General features: G+C 39.3%; 1 protein-coding gene across 1 annotated transcript in view; it reads left to right on the top strand.

Annotated features, from left to right (window-relative positions):
• The window catches only part of LOC111870399 (zinc finger protein 26), a gene marked incomplete in the record, with an annotated part of 30,851 nt that extends 3,814 nt beyond the window's left edge, over positions 1–27,037 (top strand). Inside the window, 11 exon segments of the mRNA XM_033753833.1 lie at positions 3,266–4,266; positions 4,499–4,785; positions 5,329–5,465; positions 10,532–11,513; positions 15,121–15,374; positions 16,439–16,586; positions 17,258–17,524; positions 20,766–21,068; positions 22,281–22,532; positions 25,575–25,849; positions 26,098–27,037. Of these exon segments, the coding sequence (XP_033609724.1) occupies positions 3,627–4,266; positions 4,499–4,785; positions 5,329–5,465; positions 10,532–11,513; positions 15,121–15,374; positions 16,439–16,586; positions 17,258–17,524; positions 20,766–21,068; positions 22,281–22,532; positions 25,575–25,849; positions 26,098–26,341 (3,789 nt within the window).
• Positions 27,038–27,201: the final 164 nt, after the last annotated feature.

Below are 27,201 nucleotides of genomic sequence, written 5' to 3'. Positions count from 1 at the left end.
TGACCAGATGACGAAGGTGTCGTCCACGTAGCGAAACCAGCAGCGGGGCTTGTGTGGGCCAAGTCAAGTGCCCTCTCCTCGAAGTCCTCCATATAGAGGTTAGAGATGACCGGAGAGAGTGGTGAGCCCATTGCCACACCATCGGTTTGTTCATAGAACTGGCCATTGAAGGTGAAGTATGAGGTGGTCAGGACATGGAAGAAGAGTCTCAAGATCTACAGAGTTCTCAACCGTCAGGCCAACATCAGCCGCCCTGAAGACAAACCGGGCTCAGTCGCCTTCCTTCCCTATGTCGGGACCATATTCAACCGTATCAGCAGAGTGCTGTCCCAACACAACATCAAAGCAGTGGGTCTGCCTCCATACAAATTATCCAATTTCCTCCGGCCGGTTAAAACAGCCTGGGCCTAAGGACACCAGGTGTATACAGTATCCCATGCGAGTGCGGGAAGGTCTATATTGGGCAGACAGGCCGCTCCGTGGACATGAGGTTGAAGGAGCATCAGCGGCACATCCGTCTCGAACAACCGGACAAGTCGGCCGTAGCTGAACACAGCATCGATCTGGGACACCGCATTCAGCTTCAGAATACCTCCATCCTCGCCACCAAGACCCGCTATATGGATCGCATCATTAGGGAGGCAATTGAGATTGAACTGCATCCAGGAAATATGAACAGAGAGGGGGGTTTTTGTCTCAGCAAGTCTTGGAAACCTCTCATCTGTTCTCTTAAAAATCCCCCACCGGGATATGACGCCAGATCCAGAAGGCCACACAGGCCATGACCAACCAACATAACAACCCCCCCCCCCTCAGCTTACGGGTTAGTGCCCAGCCTTTAACCTTGCCTTTCTCTCCCCTACACGAAAACCATGCTTGTCCCAGCTCCCTTCCCCTACCCCTCCCACACTACTGCTTTCACTTGTATACTTGCCCTTCCCCCCTACCCTCGCTGTTCTCACATAGCTGTGTATATTTCCACACAGTCTGCTTTTACCGGTTCTCACGGTCTCTTGGCTTGCAGATTTCTTATATTTTTTCTTCTACCCTGAAGATGGAGGCGATACATTCCTCCGAAACGTCGGTTAACACCACATATACACGGTGCCAAATCCCAGAAGACTGCTTTCTTCTTTACATCTATATCCATTATTAAATTTCTTGGAATATTCATTGATGATATAATGAGCTGGAATTACCACATTGAATATATTAGTTCAAAACTAAGTGCTGTCTGCTACATAATGAGATCACTTAAACCATACAAATCTATAAATACCTTAAAAATGGTTTATCACTCTTATTTTAATTCTATTATAAATTATGGTTTACCCTTTTGGGGTAACTCACGCTAAAGTATAAACAATTTTAGAATGCAAAAGAATGTAATTAGAATTATGCTGGGATGCATACAGTATAATTTACTGTTCAAAAAAGAGCATTAAGAGTTTTGTTAAGATTAGGGCCAAGGAGTTCATGTAGGGAAGGCTTTAAGACAACGGGCATACTTACTATCCCCTGTTTATATATATATTCCATAGTCTTGTTTGTACTCAAAAATCCTGATATGTATCAGGTGAATAATGGCATACACAAATCAAGTAGTAGGTGGCATAATAAACTACATGTTTCCTTGGTGAGATTATCTTCCATTCAAAAGAGTGTGCATTTTTCATCCATTAGAATATTTAATAACTTGCCATACAGTATATATTCTTTGAAAGACAATATTAATACTTTTAAACAAAGGCTAAAAGATTATCTTATTTTAAATGCATTTTATTTGGTAGATAAATACATGTCATACAGGCAAGCATAATACATTATTGTTGTCTTTCCAGGATTATGTATTATCTAGATTTGTTATATGACTGCTTTGTATTTTATTATTGTATTTTTCATTTTATAATTCTTGAATATTTTAATTGTTGAGACTAGATTTCATTTTGCAATGTCATTTTGCTGACGAATTCAATATCCGGTCCGGTTTCTGGACAATGGATCTGTGAAATTATGTATCTATGTATGTATGTATGTATGTATGTATGCAGAAGGAGGGATTTGTGCAGAAACTTATTTAGAGAATTAGAAATCTTGCCTCTGGCATCTTGGTACATAGTATCTCTTATGCTCTTTGTGATAAAAAGCAGAAACAAATTCATAGTAAACTCAGAGATTCATAGAATAAATACCAGACAACAAAAAATAATCTCCATTAGCCTCTTGTAAATTTGAGTAAATACCAAAAGGGAGTTTATTGTTTAGGAACAAAGGTCTATAATAATCTACCACAACATATTACGGATATATCAAGTGACACTAAGAGTTTTGAGGTACAATTAAAACAATTTTTGCATTTACATTCTTTTTATTCATTACAGGAATATTTTTGTAATGAATCTTTTTAAGATGTGAGTAACTGTCTTACTTTACAATTAAAAGAAAACAAAATTGTCAGTCTGTGTTCTAGTTTTTAGTTATTTTAGATATACACAATCTTTATATCACTGTATACAGGTCTTTATTTCAATTTATTATACTATTAATGTATGTTATACAAAACTCATTAATGACATTGTGTTTTAACTATTGAATTTTTAATTAATAGACTTGTATAAAACTGTAAAAATTGTATAAGATTTGCCATTACTCTTACTACTAAAATTAACTTATTTTATTATATTGTATACATTTATCGGTATTGTACTACAAATGTGTATGCTGTTGCATAACAACTGTAATTCTTAGTTGTGACTGTAACTAGGATGATCTCCACATCTGCATGAGATTGTACTCTTGACAGGATTTATGGAAGGTAAATAAATGAAATGAGAGGCCAAGTTGTACACCTTTGCATTCTTAGATAGAAACTGGGAAGATAGAAGGTACAGAACTGAACAGTAGTAAGCATTTACAAAATATGTTTTGCCCTTAGTATTTTGTGAATGTACTTTTGATTTGTTACTTTCTTTCGCGAATATTCACGTTTTGTTACAGTTTTGAAGGATTTGCTTCTGTGTTTTTATATAATAATGTTTTTCATTCTGGTGATCAGACATTACCATTACGTAGCTTCTTCTGCCCTTGCTTCTAATCTCCTAAGTATTTAATGAAACTTCCATGTTTTTCTTATGTTTTCAGCCCAGCAGCATTGACCAAAACCTGATGTGCCCTATTTAGCTGCAAGTTATTTATATATATATATATATATTTGTGACTTTAAAATGTATATTTCCAGTCACAGAAGAGTTAAATAAGACTGAAGTCAGGATGAAGGTGATGTATACAGAGAAACAGGAGTTTCAGAAGAATTGGTGAATGTCATGGATCCCGCAAATTTGACAGACAGTGTCTTTATGCCTATTTCATGTAAATGTTTCATTGAGAAGGCAGGAAGGGAGAAAAAATAGACAAGTTTCCAAAACAGGCAAAAAGTATGATCAGTTCTACACTTAAATGTTGAAAAGGCTATGGATATTTCATCAGCAAAAGCTGTAGGGGATATATCACTTTCACTTATGAAACCTTCTGGGGTTGTGCATGGTATCAAAAATTCTGATACTTATGATATGGAAGCAGTGGAAAATTTTAGATCTGAAAAAGATTAAGAAATTACTGAACAGAAGATGGATGCCAAAATAGGACATAAGGGTGAAGATATGGAAGGCAGCCATGTAAATAATGAGCAGAAATGTTACAATTCTTTATATATAGAACACAAAGATGTTCCTAATGTTGCTTCTAATTCTTATGGGCCTTCAGGCTGTAAGAGAAATCTGGGAGACATATTACGACGAAACTGTACAAAACAAAATGCAGGTCAGGTTCCCAAAGTTAAGAGCTCCATGGAAACTATTAAATGTAAAACTCCTACAGATTCATTGGACATTACAGTTTGTACTAGAACTGCAGAGTACACATCTAAGGCTTCAAATGAACAGCCACAAAAAGGTATTCCAGTTGGTGCTGATAATTCTGTGAAATGTACAGCATCTTCCAGAGAGAAGAGTCATGCGAAAGAAATGTCAGCTAGTGTAATACTGCATAAACCTAAGCAAAAGCTTGAAGATTTCAACTTGAAAAATAGCAGATATGAGCCTGAACCAGCATATACAGATAGTTCCATGGTATTATGCATTAAGGAGGAAAAAGATAAATCATGTAAGAACAGTTGTGTGCCCTCTAAGCCTGTAAGAACTTCAACATTTGTGAATCTGACTACACCCAATATAGTAAAGATGTTGGAGAGTACAAATATGGATAAAGGTTAGTTTCATTGTTGTTAAGGCTGCTTTGTAATTAATTTTCAAGTTGAAAAGTCACATATCATGTGTCCTCAAGACTACAAGAGCATAAGAATAAACAATTCGTTCACAACTAGAAAAACCAAATAATACTTCACCATTTATAAATTTTTGAATATTGAAGCTGAGGAGTGAGTTCTTCATTCATTTAATCTTCACCTTTCATTCTGTTAAACACAGTTTTTTTCCCTTAGGTATGTTGTCCAAAACAGCAGTTAGCTCAATAGATTCGGTGACTGCGAATAACATGAAACATAAATCACCCACAAGTACTGCCATCTATGATGAGAAAAGTCAGCCTAATACTAATGTCAGCTCAGCAGTGGAGCTGGTTCATCCTGATAGTGATGGAGACTCTGATCATCCTGGTCAACTATGCAGACTTTGTGCATTGCCCAGACAAAGTATGGTGTACATTTTTAGTGAAACAGGTCTCCAGCGTGGCTTACGTAGCAAGATTAATACATGGCTACCAACACATGTGAGTATATTGGGTTTTTGTGTGCCTTTAAAAGAAGTGATTCAAGATATCAAAGATGAAGAGTGAATATTTTGTTCACAGATGAACTTGCGTGGTTATGTCTAGTCATTCTGTAATGTTGATGTCATCTTCTAATGGTTCACCCTGTTATCAAAAGTCAGTATTCTGAGGATGATTTCATGGTGGTGTGAGTAAATATCACTAACCATTTTCATAACCACAGTATTGTTTTTTTTTGTCACAAGAGAGAAACAATATTGTGGCCCTGGAAATGGTCATTGTTCATTCATTGTTCTATTTACCTACTTTGGCCTCTGTTTCCTGTGGATGTGAGTGACCATCTCACTGCCTGCCTCTGTAACCCAGCCAGTGCCTTACCCTACACACCTCAACACCAAAGATGCAGGTTGTGTGTTCCTCCAAAATGTTATCCACTTACAGGACTGTACAGTATCACAGTCCAGAAGGTCTCATTCTGTGTAGGTTAGAGATATGTCTCACAATCTGATCTTCTGACCAAGCATTTTTTGTTTCATTTGACAGGTGAATAGAACTGATCCCTTGCCGAAGCAAGTATGTCATTTGTGTATTGAAAAGCTGGACTTGTGTCAGAACTTCGGTAATTCTTGTATAAAAGCCGAACAGAAACTTAACCAGTTATTTGAAAACAGGAAATTCAGGTAATGGTCAAATTGCAAGTTTTGTTTTCTTTTCCCTTAAGTCAGGAAATCAGTATTGCTATTAAGTTGTGAGTATTCATTAAACAGACCAAACCAGTTCATGTTTTGTGTATTACAACTTATGCTTGTTACTCAGCATTTTACTTTAATCAATCAATTAATCAATCAATCAATAAATCAATCTATTTGTTACAAGAATCCATATTTGGTGATAAGCCTCCAGATATAGAACAGGTCATGAGTCAACTATACTATAAAACTTAACTACCTAGAGATTTCATACACATCAATCATACAATACATTATCCAAGTTGCAGCAATGCAATGACCATAAGAAACCCTGCATCCAAAATTTTTTATATGTAGGTAGTTAGTAATTGGAGAGGGTGTGTTTCCCCATGCTCTGAGACCTGTATTGGTCCATTGTGCTTCCCTCTATTATTTCTACCAGTCTCTATATCCTACTGGTACTGGTGCTTACCATCAGTCCCGCCCAGCCAGTGAGACCGGCTCTACTAGCTGAGAGATATCTATAATGCTTCCCCCATCTACCAGAGGTATTAGAGACTGCTGTTGGGCAGGAAACGTCCGTTAATTTGGCTCAGTGACCTCCTTTGGAGATATGAGGTTCTTTTACATGCCGTAAAGCTATGACGTGGGACCCACGGCTTAAAGTCCCTCCCGGAAGACTTGTTCCCTGAATTATTCCGCCCTTAAAAATTTGACGACCTCCGCCGGGTATTTGAACCCGCATACTACGAGTTATGAGGTGGGAACGTTACCTCTAGACTATGGAGGCCGCTTTATATGTAGGTAAGTCAATAAGTAAGTTACAAATGGATATAGAACTTAAACAGATAAGAGTACTGATTTGAAAAATGCTTGTATTTCTCAACATAATCTTACTGTACATTGAGGCACTTGTCCCATCGTTTCACAGCCCCTGAAAGCCAGCAGTATAAAATTCTTTGCACTGCTGTTGGAAACAGGCGGTGACTTCCCTACAGAAGGGTAACTATAGACATTATAGCCACTGCTATTGGTTGTTCACATGGCATGGCCTACCTCATAATGCATGACAGGTTAGGTTTTTGTAAAGTCTTGCATGATGGGTGCCATGCATGCTGACCCCACAACACAAAATGCAAAGAATGGGTCTGGCATTACAGCATCTCAATCGCTACCATGATGAAGGACACAATATGCTAGCCTAAATTGTCACAGGTGATGAGTCTTGCTCAAAGCGACTTCCATTTGTTTGACCCTCTTAACCTTTAAGAGATGGCCATTTAAATTCCGGTAGTGGTAGCGGGACGGAGTTAATTTAAATGCCCGCCACTGTAGTGTAATAAAAATTGTAATCATGTTACTCAAAATGCTGTGATTTCTACTATTTTTGTGATAAACGAACGAAATAAACGCTTCTTTTATCTAGAAAGAATATAGAATCAGTTATTGTAATTTACCAATTTTAAAATCTCTAAAAATTTTTGCACTGATGCCAACAATAATTTTTCTCCTCAATTTCAAACGTCTGTGCACAAAAATGCATACAGTTCCTGCACAAAACATTTCTGCAGTCTGAATGCCTGCTGGTGACATCATGCTCTAACTATGGCTTGTGTTGCTACAAGGTTGGATGTTTACGCTTCGTTCATCATTCTCCAGTTCGTTAGGTTCCGAGCGTGGGTGATGTCTACTCATTCGCAGAAACACTGACTGTTTTATCTCGTATAGCCAAACAAGAAGTAGTCTGTTTTGAAATATAGCCGAGCAGTGTCAGAACGTTCAAGGCTAGCGTTGTGTTTAGCTGTTCACCATGGCCTCGTATTTGGAAGACGCTGAAATTGAGAATCAGCTTATAAATGACACCGATTCCGACTGTTGTACCGATGACTCTGAGAGTTGCGAGGAAGAAAGTGAATCAGAAATTGAAGTCGATGAAGAACCATCATCTTCGTCGGCAACCTGGGGACCACCACACCAGCGTGGCAAGAGGAGTGTGAATAATTATTCAGGTGGAGCTGTGGGCAAACTGTGGCAAACAGTTATAGCATCTGTTGTCGAACCTGGAAATGGACAAATAAACTATTTTTCCATCTCCTGGATCTGAACAGTTACATCCTGTTGTCACACAGAGAATTTCGTCTCGCTCTTATGTGGAACATGCTGGAAGGGGTCCACTTCGCCCTCAACGGCCCAGGGGTCGAACCCCTGCCGTTTCTTTGGAGATACCTCGATTAGAGGAGCTCAAACCACGTCACTGGCGGTCGATTTCGACGAAGAACCATCATCTTGGTCGGCAACCTGGGGACCACCACACCAGCATGGTAAGAGGAGTGTGAATAATTATTCAGGTGGAGCTGTGGGCAAACTGTGGCAAACAGTTATAGCATCTGTTGTCGAACCTGGAAATGGACAAATAAACTATTTTTCTGTCTCCTGGATCTGAACAGTTACATCCTGTTGTCACAAAGAGAATTTCGTCTCGCTCTTGTGCGGAACATGCTGGAAGGGGTCCACCTCGCCATCAGCGGCCCAGGGGTCGAACCCCTGCCGTTTTATCGGAGATATCTCAATTATAGGAGGCCAAACCACATCACTGGCCGACTTCCTGTACTTCGCAATTGAGGTGTCGTGTGTGCTTTTCGCGTGGGAAACGAAGAACCGTCTGGACAAAGTGTGTGAAGTGCGACGTCGGACACTGGATTTCCGGATGTTTCAAAGATTTCCACACGAAGCCAACAGTCCGTTAGACGACGCAGGTGGGAAGAGAGACAACTTATAAAGCTGGTGACCAAAAATCATGTATGTAGAAAAAGAATTTATAACTTAAAATTAGATTTGAAAAAGCCGGCTGCACGTGTGGACTGCGCGACGACATATGGCGTTATTCGTCCCCTTGACTTTATTTTCATGACACAATATGGTGTCGCTCAGCTCTTAAAGGTTAAAGATCATCTTTTGGCCGAACATTTTTGTGACAGAGAAGCTGTACAAAGGGAAGTCACCATACCACACTCACTTAAGAATTAAATTAAAGAGCGGCCTCCATAGTCTAGGGGTAACGTTCCCACCTCATGACTCAAGGTACGCAGGTTCAAACCTGGCAGAGGTCGTGGAATTTTTAAGGTCGGAAAAATTCAGGGAACAAGTCCTCTGGGAGGGACTTTAAGCCATGGGTCCCGTGTTGTAGATTTATGGCACGTAAAAGATCCTCATGTCTCTAGGAGACCTCTGAGCAAAATTAGGCAAAGTTTCCCGCCCAAGTAGTTTCCAATGCCTCCGGTAGATGGGGAAGTATCGGGGACCACTGCCAGAGAGGGCCGACCTCGCTGGCAGAATGGGGCTGATAGCGAGCACCAGTACTGGAAGGGCATGGCAACTGGTAGAATATTAAAAGGGGACTCACAGTAGATTAATAACTAGTTGCAGTGCATGGGGAAACCCACCCCCTCCAATAATAATAATAATAATAATTAAAGGGACATAATATGTACCATTCTGTTACATGACCCAGATGTTTCTTCTCACTAGGAAGCTTGAAGCTCTACAAGTCTGTAGTAATTACAGAACATTTAAAAATATTTTACTTTTGTAAGAATCATATCAGAATTGTTTGAAAATTGTTATAAATATAAGCAATTATAGTAGTTTGTAACCCAGCAATGTGACCTTTATTCATTCTGCTATGAATGCAGTAGTAATTGTTGGAATATCCTCCCACCTCCCCCTGCATAGACTAACCATTTTTCCTTTGTTGTCATGGGATCCTCAATATTTAATATTTCTCCTTTGGATCATTTGCTGTTTTGATGCTGTATAGTCTCAATATTGACAGAGCCTTTAAACAACCAACCAACTTTGTATCATTTGTTGGGAATTGCATGATAGCGATTTCAAGGATTTCTGTTTTGTATCTTCACATATAAGGAGTCACAAATGATGGAATTAAAAAGCTGTTTAGTCATTTCACTAAGTTATGTATGAAGTTCCTTATTATCTGTATGACCAATGAAAATAAAGGATAACTGCTCACGTCTGTGTAGAAAATAAAAAACAGAGTTGTGCAGGAAGGCAGGTGCATTTTGAAATTTTATTTGAGATGTATGAGTTAAACGCAGACGGTCCTTTGGATAATTTTGATGTCCTTTTGAACATTTGTTTTTTATTTCTGGGGCTATTTGGATGGCATTGTGTTGTAAAATTCCAGGAAATGTATTTAAATGTTCAAAATGCACTGACTGTCAGCTTCAGAATTAATTTTGGTGTTTAATACAAGCTGTACATTTTCAGTAGATATATGATAGTGCAGCGGCCTCCGTAGTCTAGAGGTAACATTCCCACCTTATAACTTATGGTACGCGGGTTCAAATACCCGGCGGAAGTCGTCGAATTTTTAAGGGCGGAAAAATTCAGGGAACAAGTCCTCCGGGAGGGACTTTAAGCTGTGTGTCCCGTGTCGTAACTTTATGGCACGTAAGAGAACTTCATATCCCCAAAGGGGATCACTGAGCCAAATTCCAGGACGTTTCCTGCCCAACAATAGTCTCTAAGACCTCTGATAGATGGTGGAAGCATTATAGACACCGCTAAGCAAGTGGCCAAACTCGCTTGCTCGGCGGGACTGATGGTACACACCATTTATCGGTAGGGTATAGAGACTGGTAGAATATCATAGAGGGAAGCACAATAGATCAAACAGGTTGCGGTGCATGGGGAAACCCACCCTCTCTAAATAACTAACTATATGATAGTGCAGAAAATTTCACTTTATGAGTACTGTGATGTAATCTTTAACTGGTGCTATTAGGTTAATTTTATTTAAGAATTGCCCTACATAGTTTCTTTTGGTTTTTCCCAATATAAACAAATTTCCAGACCATAGTCTTCTGGTTGTGTAGTTTGGTTGATAGGTACCTGTGCCCCCCCCCCAAAAAAACAAACTTTTCTACCGCTCTAGTAAACTATACAGTGTTATGTCTTAGAAAAGTAATCCTAATATTCACTGCTACCAGAACCTCAAATTTCACAAATATTTTCAGACATTTCTTTTTTAATTTTAGATGCCGTTTTCGGACACATGGAGAAGCAGATGCTTCTTGCAGAAGGAATGATACTACTGTGGAAAGTTTGAAGCCAGGATCAACTTCAAAATATAACCAGATACTGGGTGAAAGTGTTGTACATGATGATCAAAATCATTGCATTTCAAAATCAAATATGAAAAGTGTATTATTATCATCTAGGAGAAGTACATACCAACATTATTGTAAAATTAATCCTATCAAATCAGAGAGTTTAACTTCAGAAGATGAGGAAGGTAATTGCTTAATTTCTGAAGATTCTTCTGAACTTGAACTTGTGGATATGATTCTGGGTGATGGTTACTGTCAAGGAGATACAAGAATTGCAGTGCCTTCCAACTATAGCTGCCCTCTTTGTTGTGACGGAAGTATGATTACTGTAAAACAGACACTTAAGGACACATTTTCTGCTTCAGAGAAGCCATACATTGAAGATATGGGTAGTGGAGCTGATACAAAAGGAATTAATCATATGAATGTAAAGAAATGTTTAAATGTATCTCCCAGTTCCAGGCTAAGTAGTCGGTATAGAAAAGGTGACTATGGTTCTGCTTGTGAATATGGCCCTATGGAACAAGATAGTGATCCAGAAGTTAATGGTGATACTGATTCTAATTCCTTTGTACTAAGCTGTACCAAAGTAAAAGAGGAGGATGATAATAGTATGGAAGGGACAGCAGCTAAGAACAACAGGGAATGTGATGAAAGACATGGTATTGTGACCATAAATACTAAACAGGGGCCTTTGATTGTAAAGTCTGAGAAGGCAGAAGATGATAGTCCTGTAAGCTGCTTAGTGTGTGGTGGAACTGTGATAAACTTGAACCAGTGTTTAATTCATGCATTACGTGCTCATGCAAACAGTGAAACACGTTCATATCCATGTAGTCTGTGTGAAATGTCCTTCTCTGTTGATACAGACTTAACTAGACATTACATGAATATACACCAGAATATAAAGGTGAGATTTTCCTTATATACTGCTATATAATTAATAATGAATGAATGTATAAGGGGTGGGCCTTCTTGGCCCTTGCACCGCGACCACAGTGATCTCTTGTGCCTCCCCTTCTGATTATCCCCTCAACAATCCTGTGCTTCGAATGAAGTGTAGGATTTTGTACGTGGGGACATTGAAATAGTCACTTTGTTCCATAAAATATCTTAAATAAGCTAAGGCCTCAGATTCGCACAGGATATGTGTGGCTGTTTCATTTTCTTCTTGACACCTCTCACAAGTTGGACTATTACTTAGTCCCAGTTTGAAGGGGTGTCCTTTAAGGTGATAGTGTCCTGTAAGTAGTCCTACCACCCATTGTAGGTGGTTCCTGTTTGACTTCAATAGTTCCTTCGCTCTTTTAGTAGAGGGAACTCGTGTGATTCCCTTTGCTTGCCTGAGTCCAGTCAAGGATCCCAAGTATTTCTTGTGATTCTTATATGTCCAGTCCCTGATTGCCTTTCTGGCAACTCCTATAGAGATGCCTCGAGGCTGGTTCAGGTCCTATGACTGGATGTTCAGGTCCAGTCTTGGCCAATTGGTCTGCTGTTTTTTTTTCCAGAAATACCCTCATGCCCCGGCACCCATATCAGTTATACCCTGTTATGTTTGGCCAGTTCCATGAGAGTTTGGTGGCAGTCCCAGACCAATTTTGAGTTGATCTGGTGTTTGTCAAGTGCTTTTAGTGCAGCTTGACTGTCAGATAGAATGTAGATGTTCCAATTTCTGTAGTTCCTATCTAGATTCTCCATAATACATCCCTTAATGGCATATACTTCTGCCTGGAATACTGTTGTGTACTGCCCAAGGCTGAAACTAAGTTTCCGGCTTGTGCCATAGCAGTACACACCAGCTCCAGTGCACTTATTTATCTTGGAACCATCTGTATACCAGATCAGTCCCCTTTCCTATCGGGCCGAAAACAGTCTTCCCATTCACTCCTGTCAGGAAATCTGACTGTGAAGGGTTTTTCATGTACATGTCTCAGTATCATTTTGTCAGACCCCATTTGTAATATGGGTTCTTCTTTCATGTCCTGAGTTATGTATGCATGTCCGAAACTATCGGATCTAGGTTTCCATTGATCACTGCATTGGAGATGGTAGATTCCTGCCCTGGCTTCTGCCTCCAACTGTATATGCGGTGATGGGAGTCCAAAGAGTGTCTCCAGTGCAGCTGTTGGAGATGTTCGAATTCCTCCTGTGATACCTAAGCAAGCCAACCTTTGCAGTTTGCTAAGTTCTGCCTTGCTTTTCTTGAGTTTAACTCTGGGCTGATTCTCTTCCTGATTCTGGGCAACTTTGTCCCTAATCTGGAGAGCCACTTTAACAGGCTTGGGCAGGTTCCTGGCATCAGTAGCCTTCAGCCTGGCCTCTGATTCCAGCCTGTGGTTGTCAATGACTTTGGTGAATCATTGACCAGATTCTTGGTCGGTGCATGCATAAATAAGTGCACCTCCCACTAGTCTGTAGGATTTCAGGTGTGGTAGTTCTCCCTTTGGAGTCCTACCTAACACCTCCCCCAGTGCTTCAAGAATGGAATTCTGGTCATCTTCAGTAAGATTATCCTCAGGATAAGTTTCCTTGAAGATAGCTATCTTTATGTTGGTCAGAGCCTCCTTGCAAGTCCCTGGTCCCTTAGAGTCCCTGGGCCTTTTCGGAGTTCTGGCCGTTTCTGTGGGGGTACTGCCCTCTGACTGTGACCTCTTAAAGGTACCAGTGGGAGTTTTTCCCTGCCTGGACGAGCCTGCATTTCCTGGTTGCTGACAGCCCCCAGTTTCTGCTTTGCTTGCCCCAGCTCTTGCCTTTTTCAACTTCCGTCTAGCGCATTCAGACAAGGCTTTTTTTTCGCTAGACGGAGTCCATTTACTCCAGCGACTAGGTGTTCCAATCCTACTGCAGGTATGCTAGAGGTACTAGCCCCCTGTAGTGGTATGTCAGTGCTACTGACTCCCAGTAGAGTTTTTGGTTTTACCTCAGGTGGGTTTCGAACCAGTGGTTCGTCCCTGCCTTTGGTTGAAAATTCAACAGCAGGTTCGCTGGTTGCACCGGGTACCTTAGTGGTTCACCAGAGCTTCCAGCCCCCTGCTGAAGCATTTCTCACAGGGATCCCCTTGGAGGGGGTTCTCTCTTCAGTTTAAAATCCTTATGACCGTTTTTTTTTTTTTTTTGGTTCCTTTCATTTTGGTCCCACGAGTTTTGGGGATTTAAAAGGTCGCTACCCACAGCGCCCCATATGGGTGGAAGGCATAAATACAACGGGGTGCTGCCTGGTGCCCTGAGGGAATCGTTCAAGACACTGGCTGATTACCACCCCAGTGCTATGCAGCTCTCAGCACGATGCCTCACACCTTGGCTTAGGTGGTCTGGTCCTGTAGTAAATGAAACCCTCACAAGCCTCCAGGACCAAGAGTGCCTGTTTGGGGGGAGAGGGGCATCCCAGATGATTAATGGGAGTGCAACACCAGTTAGTCATGAGGTTGCAACCAGGGCAATCTACATGAGAGAGTTGCCCCTGGGGGTAGCTTATGAGCTCCCCCATTCCCACATCTCCATGGGTTGGTCAAACTGTTTTAGAGTGTTGAGCCCTAAGGCTTGTGTCACCTTATTGGTACTCTAGGGAGACAACTCAAATAGCCGAAGCTACTCCCATAGGAGTGCTCTCCTGCATTCGTCCTGGGTACACCTTAATGACACCTAAGAGTCGTTATGATGCCACTTGGGAGGCTCTGGTCATATAGCCATCGCCCTTTATGGGAACTTGGCCGCCAGCCTTAGAAGGTTATACTGATCCAGATTCCGAGACTGTTGTTGCCCGGTGGAACCATGAGGAGGTGTCCCAGAGCCATGTCCCAATGCATCCCTGGTCCATGATGTGTCCCCACCAAAGAGACAGCCATGGTTCGGCCAACCTCATCAAGGATGGCGTCATTACCACCTGTAACATGTGACATAAAAATGTCACAGTTACCCCGGGATCAAACCTGGGCCACCAATATATGAGTATAATTAATAAATATTGGTTTTTTAAAATGATGTTATCAGTGATGAAAAACCCAGAATTCCCAGTCTGCTAACAGGCAGAACTATGTGTCATTAACCTACTGTTATGTCTATCGCAGTAAGACATAGTAAAATCAAATGGCTGTTGCTTCTGCATCCAACATAATAGAATGTTTGATTATAAAGCATTTTAATTAAGTTTCTTCCATCATTTTGGGAGCCAGGATAGCGTAGTTGGTACAGCGACTGGCTAAGGGCTGGATGGCCAAGGGTTCAGAGTTCGAGTCTCATATGCCTTCATGTCATAGTGCTTAATTAGTTAAGCATGGGTACAAAATCTTTACACTTATATCCCATCTGATGTGTTCAACCATTGCAGTGTCATTTTTCTGTAGTATCAGGCACAGTAATAATCTCAAATATTGCCTACATTTCTGGGACAGGTTGACAGTATGGGTGCTGAAGTTCATTTGTTAATCTTATAATTCATTATGTTATTTACAAGAAAGGTTAGATACTTGTACACATACACGAATTTTATTGAATCATAATGAAACCTAATCCTCCAGGATGCACGATTGCTTCATGTCTGCATTATTTGTGGTCGGCATTGTGCTTCCCAGCGAGCCCTGAAATCCCATGTGTGTATTCCAATGAACTCTGTGCCTGACCAGCTGGCTTGCAAAACATGTGGCCAGTCTTTCAGCACCAAGGAGCGTCTTGTATTCCATCGCCAGTTCCATGATCCTGATGCCCGCTCTCTAGAGTGTGTCCCTTGTGGAATGGTTTTCACAGAAGAGGACAACTTATATGACCATGTTAGGTTAGTGACCATTCCTAATTGTTTATAGAAACAATTTAATAACATTAAGCATGTTTGATCTCTTCTTGAATAACAATGCAGTATTTATTCAGGTGTCAGACAATGCTGTTATTTTAAGATAAGCTGCTTAGTACATAAGTGAGATGAGAATGGTTACTTATTAGAATCACCATTTAAAGAGGCTGAGTTATTTCAGTATACTGATAACTCTTTGGCAAAATACACAATGTAGGAAATTCATAGCTTCTAATTACTGTTTTGCTTATATGACATATCACTGGATATTTAGACAACATACTGATAACAATCTTTGTTCCATTTTGGGCTCTTAATTTTTATTTAGATGAAATTATGAAGTGTATCTGGACAAACGTGTTGTCTGTTTTAACCCTACATTTGCTAGCTATAATGTCAGCCTTATCTATTGCTTATAACCCATGAGAACAGGCAAGTGTGAAAGGTAGGTTTTGATTATGCACAGTGCCTGTTCACTGAGTAGAGATATGCAGTTTCTTTTCAGGAACAGTGTGACTTACATGTGGGAGCAGTAACAGGAATGTTGACAACACTTCTAGGTGCAATTATGATCATATTAGTGAGTTTCTAGAAATTGGTAAATATAGATATTAAAGACGTAAATCTTGTGTTTATTTGAGGCAGTTTTCTCATGGGTTAATGCGGAGTGAGATACACTCATAAATACATTTAGGTGCTTAAGTAATATGAACCTTAAAATGAAAGAGACTTACACATGGTATTTCATACTTGTATAATATCAGAATCTGTCAAAAGGATTCGAAGTTCATTGAGATCCTTGAAATGAATTACCTGCTGAAGTGAATATACATGAGATATGGAGTGACAGATGACAGCTTTCAGCTTCAGATTATTTGTTACAAACTGGCTGTTAGAAAGGAAAGAGTGCACAATGTTCCTATTAGCACTTGTTCTGGTAATGTCTATGACCTTCCTTGGGTGTCCCAGCAACATGTATATTTTCACCTTGCCAAAATCTTTAGAGGAGGAGAATATGAAAAATATTACACATTAACTGTTGTGTTCAGATTTACTCATCGAGGGCAGTCATTTATTTGTAATGAATGTGGAGGGCACTTCAATAGCAGAGCGGCTCTTCGGGGCCACCTTCGATCTCACCGAAAGTTGCGACATCATAAATGTGAAGTCTGCAACAAGACATTTCTTGATAAACAGGTATGTACATTTTCTCGAATACTACAGTTCAGGCATCCCCCTCCCCACAAATTTTTGGAAAGGATCAAAATTGTAAAAGAAGAAAGTAGATCAAATATTAATACCAAACAGTAAAATTATTTTTAAATCTTTTATTCCATCCTGAATAAAAAGGCAGATCTATATAAATATTTTTAAATGGTCTAAACATAAATTTGTATCAAAATCTTGGTGCTCCCCCTGCCCCCCAGAAAGATCTCAGTGGCATGCATGACTTTTGGTGTATATGTGCCTTTAGTTTTATTTCTTGTTACACTGCCTTTTGAAGAGATCTTTGGTGGGAAGCTGAAACAATACTGAACTGATGCACATTTACTCTGCAATACAGTCTATTATGACAGTACTGCATATCATGGTATTAACATTAGCACTTGTGTGTTGTATGAATGTCTTTATATTTTCTCCCTTTTAAAAGAAACAACAGAATTACACAGATAAATATAATTACATTCAGTATTTAAGCCCTAAATAGTAACTCTTTTTCATCTGCCAGTTTATTAAAAGTTTGCTTTAATTTGCCCTCCATCACATCATAACTCATGAACGAGTTGATAATGATGGTTTGGAAAGTGCTACACTTGTAGGAGGGCACTTTTTTTATAGTGTAAATGGCCTGGTGTCACTATTTCCAGACATTAAATGAACATTCAGTGTCTCACATGGAAGTGAAGCCATATCAGTGCCACATCTGTGGCAAATACCTAAACCGAAACTCACGACTCAAGAAACACTTGATGTCACATGAGCTGCAGAAGACTACAGATCCTCAGGAATGCTTCCAGTGCACAGTCTGTGGAGAGACTTTTCCAAATGAACCCAAAGCTGTTGCACATGCTCAGATTGGACATTCACTGCCCAGTGAAAGTGAATGTGTGTTCCACCTTTATCCAATGGACAAGGTAACAACCTAAACAGTTTTAGTAAAGAATCTTTTTTCTGTAATTTAGTTTCTGAGAGTCATGTGAAATTACAGAAGTGTTAACGTAGTATTACTATTCCCACAAGATAGTAGTTTGCAAACCGCACTTCAGGAAATGCTGGTTTTCAGTATGTGTTCTGCAGATAAATTCCTCTTTTACTGTGATTGCAAATCTCAGTGTATCAAAATTAACAACCTTAAAGCTGATCCTGTCACTAGAGGCACCCTGAACTAGTTTTTTGGTCAAATAGTATGTGTGTGTCTGAGAAATATTTTTCATTTACATTAATCTTTTTAATTGGTTGGAGTTATTATTTATTTCTTGGGCATGTAGGCCCATTCATTATAATCGAGATTTATTTAAGAAATTAAAAATTCTACCTCTTGAATCACAATACATATTATCGCTTCTCTTATTTTTTTGTGTACAACAAAAATAAATTTCAATTAAATTCCAATATCTATAACATGAATATTAGACAAAAATATAACTTCCATCTACCTTCATCAAACTTATCACTATATCAAAAAGGAGTCTACTTTTCTGACATAAAAGTGTACAGTAGTCTTCCACAAAGTATCAAAAACTTGAGTAATGATACTAAACATTTTAAATCAGAGCTAAAGAATTATCTGCTTGCGCATTCCTTCTACTCTGCAGACGAATACCTAAATGTAAATAGAGAATAATGTAGAATTAAGCTATATTAGTTTAAGATAAAATTACTTGTACCAGTAGGTATTCTTTTGACTTGTTCTATATCGAAAGGTATGATTAACCTGCTTAGGTTTTATGGAATGCAAATAAATTAAATTCAATTCAGTGAGACCAAAATTACATGCTACTGTAAGATTACTAGAATTTTATAAGCCAGCTGGTTCACTGAATTAAGTTCATTGTATTTGTTGATTTATTTGCAGAAAATCTGTGCTTGGATTCAAAATATGCTGACTTTGAAGATACAAAGTATGCTAATCTTTTAGTTTATTATAAATAGGCTTGGATGAAGAGTACTCATATGCACCCATCTTCCTAATGTTTTTTATGAGTATATGGTGTTTTCTTTGAAAACACCACAAAGTAGAGTCTGAAAGTAGAAAAAATGTTGCATTGCATTAAGAATTAAGAATTTATTCATCATTGAATAATGGCTTTAAATCACTGTAGATCTTACTGACAAAAGTTCTATCCTATAACTTGCAGAATAACAGATACTTTTTATATTATCTGCCTTAGAAGAAATTTATTCTACATGTTTACAATGTATCACATTGACCATCTTCCAACAGCCATTAACAGACAGATCTGTGGGTTTGATCAGGGCACAACATGCTTCAGAATATTTTTCAAGTACAATATGAATGTACTGAATCTACTTTAAAACATGAACTTCAGTGCAGTGGTAAGCTGAAGTTAAAAAATCAGAGGAGATTTGCTGAAATTTTGCAAGTGTCTTGAAGACAGAAATCCTGATCAACCTACTGAGCAAGTGGTAACACTTCTGCCATATATTTGAGAGGTGCCACGTTCACCAAGGGCACTGGCTGTCCCAGTGAGGGCTCTCTAGAAAAATATCAGGGTTGTATCTTAAATTGAATCATTCAGTGGTATGTAGTCTGAGTTATCAACAGCATCATTAAATAAACTACAGATAAATAACAAAACTTATCTGCTGTATAAGGCAGATTGTTTACAAATGTGCTTCTGAAAGGACATGTGAAAACAGTTTCTTCATGGTTAAGTTGAATCCATACAGCAGGACTGGCTTGTAGATGAAATTTCACTTTAGTCACTTGACATACACAGTATGTCCAGGTTCTGTTAGGACTGTGTTCATTAAAAATACAAGACGTGAATTATTTTCAAAATTTCACTCTTTTTATTCAAAATAGACTCCTTCTGAATCAATACATAGTTGGAATTGATTGAAAAGTTTTTGAACATAGTCACTGTACTCCTTTTGTAGAATCGCATTTAAAACTGCAGTAGATTCCCTTTGGATGTCCTGGATGGTGTCGTGACGGTCTTCTTTCATCACCAACTTAACTTTTGGTAACAGCCAGAAATCTGCTGGAGCCAAATCTGGCAAATATGGAGGGTGATCAAGGACTGGGATCCCTTTTGTGGCCAAAAAATCACGCATGATCTTCGATTTGTGGGGAGGGGCATTGTCGTGGAGGAGCGACCAGGAACCTTGCTCTCGATATTCAGGTTGAATTTGATGAATTCTCACCCACAAACGATTGAGGACTCCGAGATAATAATCAGAATTCACTGTTTGACTTTCTGGCAGAAACTCCTTGTGAATGATTCCTTTGAAATGGAAGAAAACGGTTAGCAGTGTCTTTACTCGACTCTTTTGCATGCACACTTTCTTTGGTTTCGGCTTCTTTGGACTCAGCCACGTTGCACTCTGCCACTTTGTGATAGGCTCATATTGAAAACACCATGTCTCATCACCAGTAACAATCAGTTTTATAAATTTTGTATCACTTTGGGTTGACCATAACATGTCTTTGCAGTGTTCCACTCTGGCCTGTTTTTCATCGCCTGACAGCGCGTGCAGTACAAACCGCGCACAGACCTTCCATCTGCCCAAATCCTCGGCCAAGATTTGATGCACAGTACGTTTTGTTATTCCCAAAAGCTCCTCAATAAGTCTTGCAGAAACACATCTGTCTGATGCAAGGATTTCGGTCACTTTTTTCACATTTTCTTCAGTGCAACTTGTTCTTGGCTTTGATGCACATGGAGCATCTTCAGTGTCCTCCCTGCCGTCACAAAATACAGCATACCATCGAAAAATGTTGGAGCGACTCAAGCAATCACTACTATACACACTTTTCATCATTTTGTACTCTTCTTCAGTTGTTTTGCCTAACTTTAAACAAAATTTGATCTCTGTTCAACCGCCATTTTCCAACGAGCGTCATGAACAGTACTGTTACATTCAAGGTCAGAACACATGATGCGGCGATGATTATGCTTTGAAATTATAGACAGCCACAGCTGAAACTTCAATTAACTTAAACTTAAATTAAATTAAAATAACTGTAGCAGGAAAATGAAATAAAGGTGCAAATAGTTCAAATAAAAAAGAATAGAGAAACTGAAAATTAAACATTACATATATTTTTTATTGTCTTCATTGGTAATGTTCTTCAGAATTGTATATTATTGTAATTAGGTATATGTTCATCTGCTGGTGTCTTCATTTTAGGTTTACCGATGTGAGTTCTGTGAACGTATTTATGCTGATCCTGCTTTTCTCAGTGCACATCGATCAAGTCATACTGATGAGTCTTTTCCATTCAAATGTCACATATGTGGTGCAGGTTTTGCAACATTTGCTCGTGTAGCAACTCATAAAGTGACTCATGGCATCTATGATAAGAAAGATGAGTTCTCAATTCCAAAGTTTTATCTGTGTGACTCTTGTGATAAGGCATATATCCATTGGACATACCTCTCAGTTCATCGTAAGATGGTACATGCAGAGGTAAAACACATGTACAAATGCAAGGTGTGTACATATTTCAATAAATGGACATTTTCACCACCTACATTTTTGTGTACTCACTGACTTGTTAATTATATGTTCAAAATTACTTCTTGTCTAGCCTTTTGACACATTTACCACATTCTGATGCAGGAATAATTGGTTTTCTTAAGTTATTGATATTCGTTCAATTTTAAGTACTTTTGAAGCAATAAATTGTTTATAAATTTTTATTTTTGGACTTATAAATATAAATATTCATGGTAAAATAGATAAGATATATTCTGAATTACACAGCCGACTCTAGGGAGTGAAATTGTGAGACCAAAACAAGCCAAATAGGCCTCATGAGTTTGGACAGAAATTGCTTTCTCACAGCCTTATAACTGCACAAATGGTTTGCAGCAGCAAAAGCTATAGTGTTTAAAATTTTTCAAACATAGTTTCATTGTGAACTATGTTCTTTGTGGAAAATGATCAGAATCAATAACTTGTAGGTTTCCCACTAACACCCAACAGTTACTGGATCTTGACAATAAAATTACATCTGCACCCGAAACCCATTTCAGTACCAAAACATCATTCCTTGTCTTGGTATTATCTTTGTTTGGGAGATGAACTTTTTTAATACCTCAGATTGCTTCAAAATTATACCCAGTCTCTTTGAGATCATAAATTGTATCATGGTTCATGTGGAGGTGAACCCTATTGGTCAGAAAGCTAGAGAAGACTTGGTAGGCCAGACCTTGAGAGAGCTGCATGGCAGGAACCTTAACCAGTGTTTGGCAGCCTTCCACTTCATGCCACAATCACACATACATGCACAAAGTGTAGAAGTTATTCTTTACTGAGTCTTAACTTAGGGGCTTGTACTTAGCCCAAAAAGATAAATAAAAAATATATTTAACATATAGGATTTGAATGAATAAGAAAAGGATGCATGCTTCTTTTTAAATAAAATTATCTTCCAATGTTGAGTTTTTAATCTGTCACTCTTAATGAAAATGGAAAATTGGAGGGTTATGTGCTTATTGTTTTAATAGCATGGAATATTTATTATTAGAAAATAAAAAAAAAGTTATTTTGAAAACTTTTGCATGAATAAAATAAGGATAAACTTTATAGAAAGTAATCCTTGCCACAGGTTTCAGAAGATCATTTTGTCTTGCGAAAAGGAATATTTCATATCAAACTATTTGTTATGTGGTTCTGACCACTTGATTCTGATTGTCACAGATGTGTCCTGAGCAGTTTGTGAACTCGTGGAGTTTAGCATACCACCGAAAAACACGTCACTGTGAGACAGAACCGCCTCCATTGGATAGTAGCTTACCAGCAAATGAACGAAAGCGATGGAAATGTGAATGCTGTGAGAAGCGTTATGTGAGCCAACAGTCACTTTTAGCTCATGTTAATATATTTCACACTGGAGATAATCCTGGCCCTGCTTTTCAGTGTGATCAATGTGGGAAACAGTTTGCTCGCAAGGTACCTTAATGAAGTGTTCACTGAGCCATTAAACGTTCATTTTCAGTTACTTGTTCATAATATATGGGAAATGTCAGGTATTTTTTTATCAACATAATCTTTGTTGCATTTTGCATTAGTTAATATTCGTTTTTACCACCCTTAACATTCATAGTTTAGTATAGTAAATTGCTGGTTATCCATTTCATAACGTTATGCAAAACAAATTAGTGATGTGCATATGTTCACCTGTCACATGGAAGTTCTCCCAGCTGCCACTGGGAGCACAGCCCATTGTTCTACCTCACATAGGTGCCATCACTGTACAGGTTAGTTGAATTTGTGATCACTTCCTGGGTTTCTGTAAGAATTTCTCTTGTGCATCTGGCAGATGCATGTAATCAGCATACTCCATTCCCCATATATTCCAGATAATTGGAAATTTACTGCATTTGGTTAGTGAAAGAAATGTAGAAAAAATTCCTAATATGGTGACATAATTCTTGGCCACATCACATTTAATCTGTTTTTATGTCTACCAGCTATATTATTGCATGCGCGTGTGTGTCAAAAATTGCTTGATCACTGGCAAGGCTCAGGCTCATTTCAGTTTACATGAAACATGTACTAACTCATGTAAGATTTGAAGCTTTCACAGTGAATAAATATGCTAACATTTTCTCAGGTGGTTTGCGATGTCAAAATTGAACTAAAAGCCAACATTTCAGAGATCTCCTTGGACACCACCATCATGGTTGATCGACACAGCTTATCACCCAAGAAAATTTTAGTGCATGTGCTAACTTCATGGAGTCCTTGAGAAACATGTAATTCGCATTTTGTCAAGAAATCACCTGCCTTTTATGCTATCTGAAGTCCATTACCATGTTCACAAAAGCCCACCAATGGACCTTATTCTGAGCCAGATGAATCCTTGTCATGTTCTTACATCCTGCCTTTCTGAGACCTAGTTTAACTTTATCTTACAAATAAAAATGGAGGGGTTACCATCACACAAACAGATGTATTTATTAAGTGACTCACTGGCCCAGGTAGGCCATCATCAGGTGATTCTTGAGGAATACTTGTACACAAATGGTGATGGAATACATATAAAGTACAAAACTGTTATAAAATTTCTGTTAGTAAAAATTGAGTCAGATTTGGTTCAATATATTGTAGCGTGTTTTGCATGTCACGCTACAAATAAATTCACGTAGGTCTCAAATTCTGTAGAACCTTTATTGTTCTTCACACTTACACGATCACACGCTTTACAATTGTTAGCCTACACAATGTCTCGGCCGATACTCGACTGTCTTCCCTGGCGGTTTATAGCAGACTCTCTTCTGCGGCGGATATTCCAAGACTGGCTGCTTCTCATCGAAGCTGGGCTATTTATCCTCTCAGCTGCTGGTAGGCAAATGAACCCTCTGTTATAGCAGTGGAAACGTTGCTTTGTTGGTTCCGCGATTCCTACGCAATGACCCATTGTTATTGCGTTGTCTCTGTGGGAACGCTTCGTGTATTCGTCGTAACCATGGAGATTCGATGTTCTCGACACAACGGCTCACTGTTAGGATTACAGTGTCGCTATTGTTACTTCCTATGCAACGGTCTGTTCTAGCGTTTCCATAGAAGTGACTCTTCTGGATTGCAGACACGTTACAATATATATGTACAGTAGAACTTGGTTATAACGTCATCAAAGGGACCTAAAAATAGTGTCGTTATAAACGAATGTCGTTGTAACCGAAATGGGCACTTCCACAGTAGCCTTATGTTAGTCACATAAAAATCTACCAAAAACCGAAATTAATTGTTGCATTTTTTAGTGAAATACTTAGTTAAGTACAGACTAACGTAACATTAACGTGGAATTGCCCAAATGTGTAATATCAAGGACATATTACAGCGCTTTTCACTGACAATACACACAATATTTCACGAATCACTTTAACTTTCTCTTCAATGCTTAAAACTTTCCTTTTCATTGCCATGTTTTCGCTACTGCACTTCTCTGGGTTTAGGCAGGAACACTATAGGGTAAGTAGACAATGTGAGGTCCTGTTAGACGAGATTCTAGGAAAGGAATGCAGTTAACAACCTGCTGCATCCTCTTGCACTATTCACGCAGTCCCACCCCACACCCTTGTTTTCGCATAAAACGCACGCTCCTCTTGCAGCCCACGGTCGTATTCTTCCAGGACAGTCACGTCAGCAAGTAGAGAAAGTGAGGGTGGGCAGACACATTGAACTTTCCCACGATATCAGAAAAATTCAGGAATGAAAATGACGTTACATATGAGGTTGATGCATTTGTGCATGTCATACTAAGCAAGGTATAAAAACAGTTGCTTTATGAGGAATTAGTTCATACCATTGAATATTTGACGCAGTAGACAAGGTGTCGCAGAAACCGATGTTGCTATAACCAAGTTTTAGTGTATATATATTTTTTAAATTAAGGTTAGACATACCTGTTAGAATATTTAGAATTAAACTAAAATAATGCAATTAGGCTGTGCCATAGCTCAAGCGGTTAGTCACTGGCTTCCCACCGTGGCGGCCCGGGTTCGATCCTGGGTCTGGTCAAGTGGGATTTGTGGTGGACAAAGTGGCGCTGGGGCAGGTTTTCTCTGAGTACTTCGGTTTCCCCTGCCAATCTTCATTCCACCAATTGCTCCACAATCACCCTCACCTATCATCGGGCTGGTACAATAGGCCAGAAGTGGCTGAAGTACAAGGGACTTAGTCCCACCCCACTAGCAATAAAAAAAATGCTGGGAGAAGATCTCTATAAAATATGGTTCTTGGATGTTTTTAGAGTTGGCCTAATGGTGACCAGATCTTCCTGTTACTTTGTGTTGCTCAAGCTTTTGTGTTCTTTTCCTTACTGTTTGGCACTCCGGGGAAAAACACTGTTGTTACAACTTACTTCTGAAATTTTAACTGGTCTAAGTGCATGGGGAAACCCACCCCCTCCCATAATACATACATACATATATACATACTTCTGAAATTTTGTTTCACTTCATTGGTTAATTTTGAAACCATTTTCAGTTGTCTCTGGATTCTCACAAGAAAACGCACAATGGAATAAAACCTCATGTGTGCCCTGTGTGCAAGAAGACGTTTGTACATATTTCAAGCCTTTCATCACATCTGCGGTTACATCGGGGTGATAAACCTCATTCATGTGAATATTGTGGCAAAACCTTTCTCCAGAGAGGAGACAGAGATGACCATGTTCGCAAACACACGGGAGAAAGACCATTTTCTTGTCAGCAGTGCCCTAAATCTTTTCGAACGCGAGCCATGTGGTTTGAACACACCAGGTGAGTTGAAACAGTGGTACCACTTGAAATTTTGAAGTGTTTGTTAAACTAAAACATATGTTGGACAATTTCTATCATCTCATTTCCCCCCCTCAAAATCGTTAACTGGCTCTACTTCCGTCATTAGGTAAGAGTATGAACTAAACTTATTCTGTTGGGTACATTAAATGGAGTTCGTCACCATCTTCTTTTCCTTACAGGGTGTGGTATTGAAACAGACAATAATGAAAGTGGAAATTTCTTTTCAGAATCCACCGTGATGAACGTCCATTCCCTTGTGACATTTGTGGAGCTTCATTCCGCCGTTCATATTCTCTGAAAAATCACAAGACTACCCACTCAGGCGAGCGCCCACATGTGTGTCAGATATGTAATAAGACATTTAGGCAGAAGCAGCATATGCAGAAACATGTAAGAAACTATCACCAGGAAGAGATGAAGGAGCAGGAACCAAGTGATGATGTCATAACATTTATATTACCTACAGATTAATTGACTGCAGTGAAACCCTGAAGTTATGTTTTCCCACGGTTTACCGAATTTTATTTTGCACCCTTGATTTCTTTGTTACTCTGGCATATTTAATTCCAGGGGGAGAGACATGAAAACTGAAATTATCCACAGTATACCTGCTTATTAAGTGATTACACTTTTTATATTGGCAATCCTCTTGACTCTCTTAGTTTTTACTGTAAATCCATTTTGTCATTTCAGTTACATATTAATTTTCTTGTAATATGTATCATTTTTCAAATTAAAAAAGAGTTTTTACTGCCCTTTTTTGTTGATTTCCAAATGTTTACAAAATTCATCCCATAAAATAATGTGAAGTCGTCAAGAGAAAATGTCCTGGCATGCCCATGGGGAGGGCTGTCATTGTGCATGATGTCTGTCCCTGTATGGTCTGCAGTGTCTTGTATGTGCTGTGCTCCATATTCTGGACAGTCTTGGACGATCCCTCGTACAAACTGGACCTGTCACCATGTCACTTGTATTTGTTATCCCACCCTAATGTATTGTGACATGTTGCGGAATGGAGACCCCCTCCCTACCCAGCAGCAACGTGGCGACTCAGGCCACAGGTGCGTGGCGGTAACGAAGCGCTCCCTCCCTCCCCTCCGCGGTGACGTCACGCGGTGACGTAACGCGCAACGCTAGCGTAACCGTAATCAACGTCCTACTGTGACGTGGCACTCATTACGCCACAGGCAAGCACTGCAGCTATATAAGTGGATGCACAGTGCGTATCGATCAGTTCGAGTTCGAGTTCCAGTGTGGCTACCGCCGAAGACATTCCGAGTTATAAAGTAACAGCCAGCCGACTACAAGTTGGAGTATAGCAGCCGTCGCGG

Source organism: Cryptotermes secundus, unplaced genomic scaffold (assembly GCF_002891405.2).
Source record: "Cryptotermes secundus unplaced genomic scaffold, Csec_1.0 scaffold1114, whole genome shotgun sequence".
In the NCBI taxonomy this organism is placed as follows: domain Eukaryota; kingdom Metazoa; phylum Arthropoda; class Insecta; order Blattodea; family Kalotermitidae; genus Cryptotermes; species Cryptotermes secundus.
This window is presented reverse-complemented; position numbering and strand designations above follow the sequence as displayed.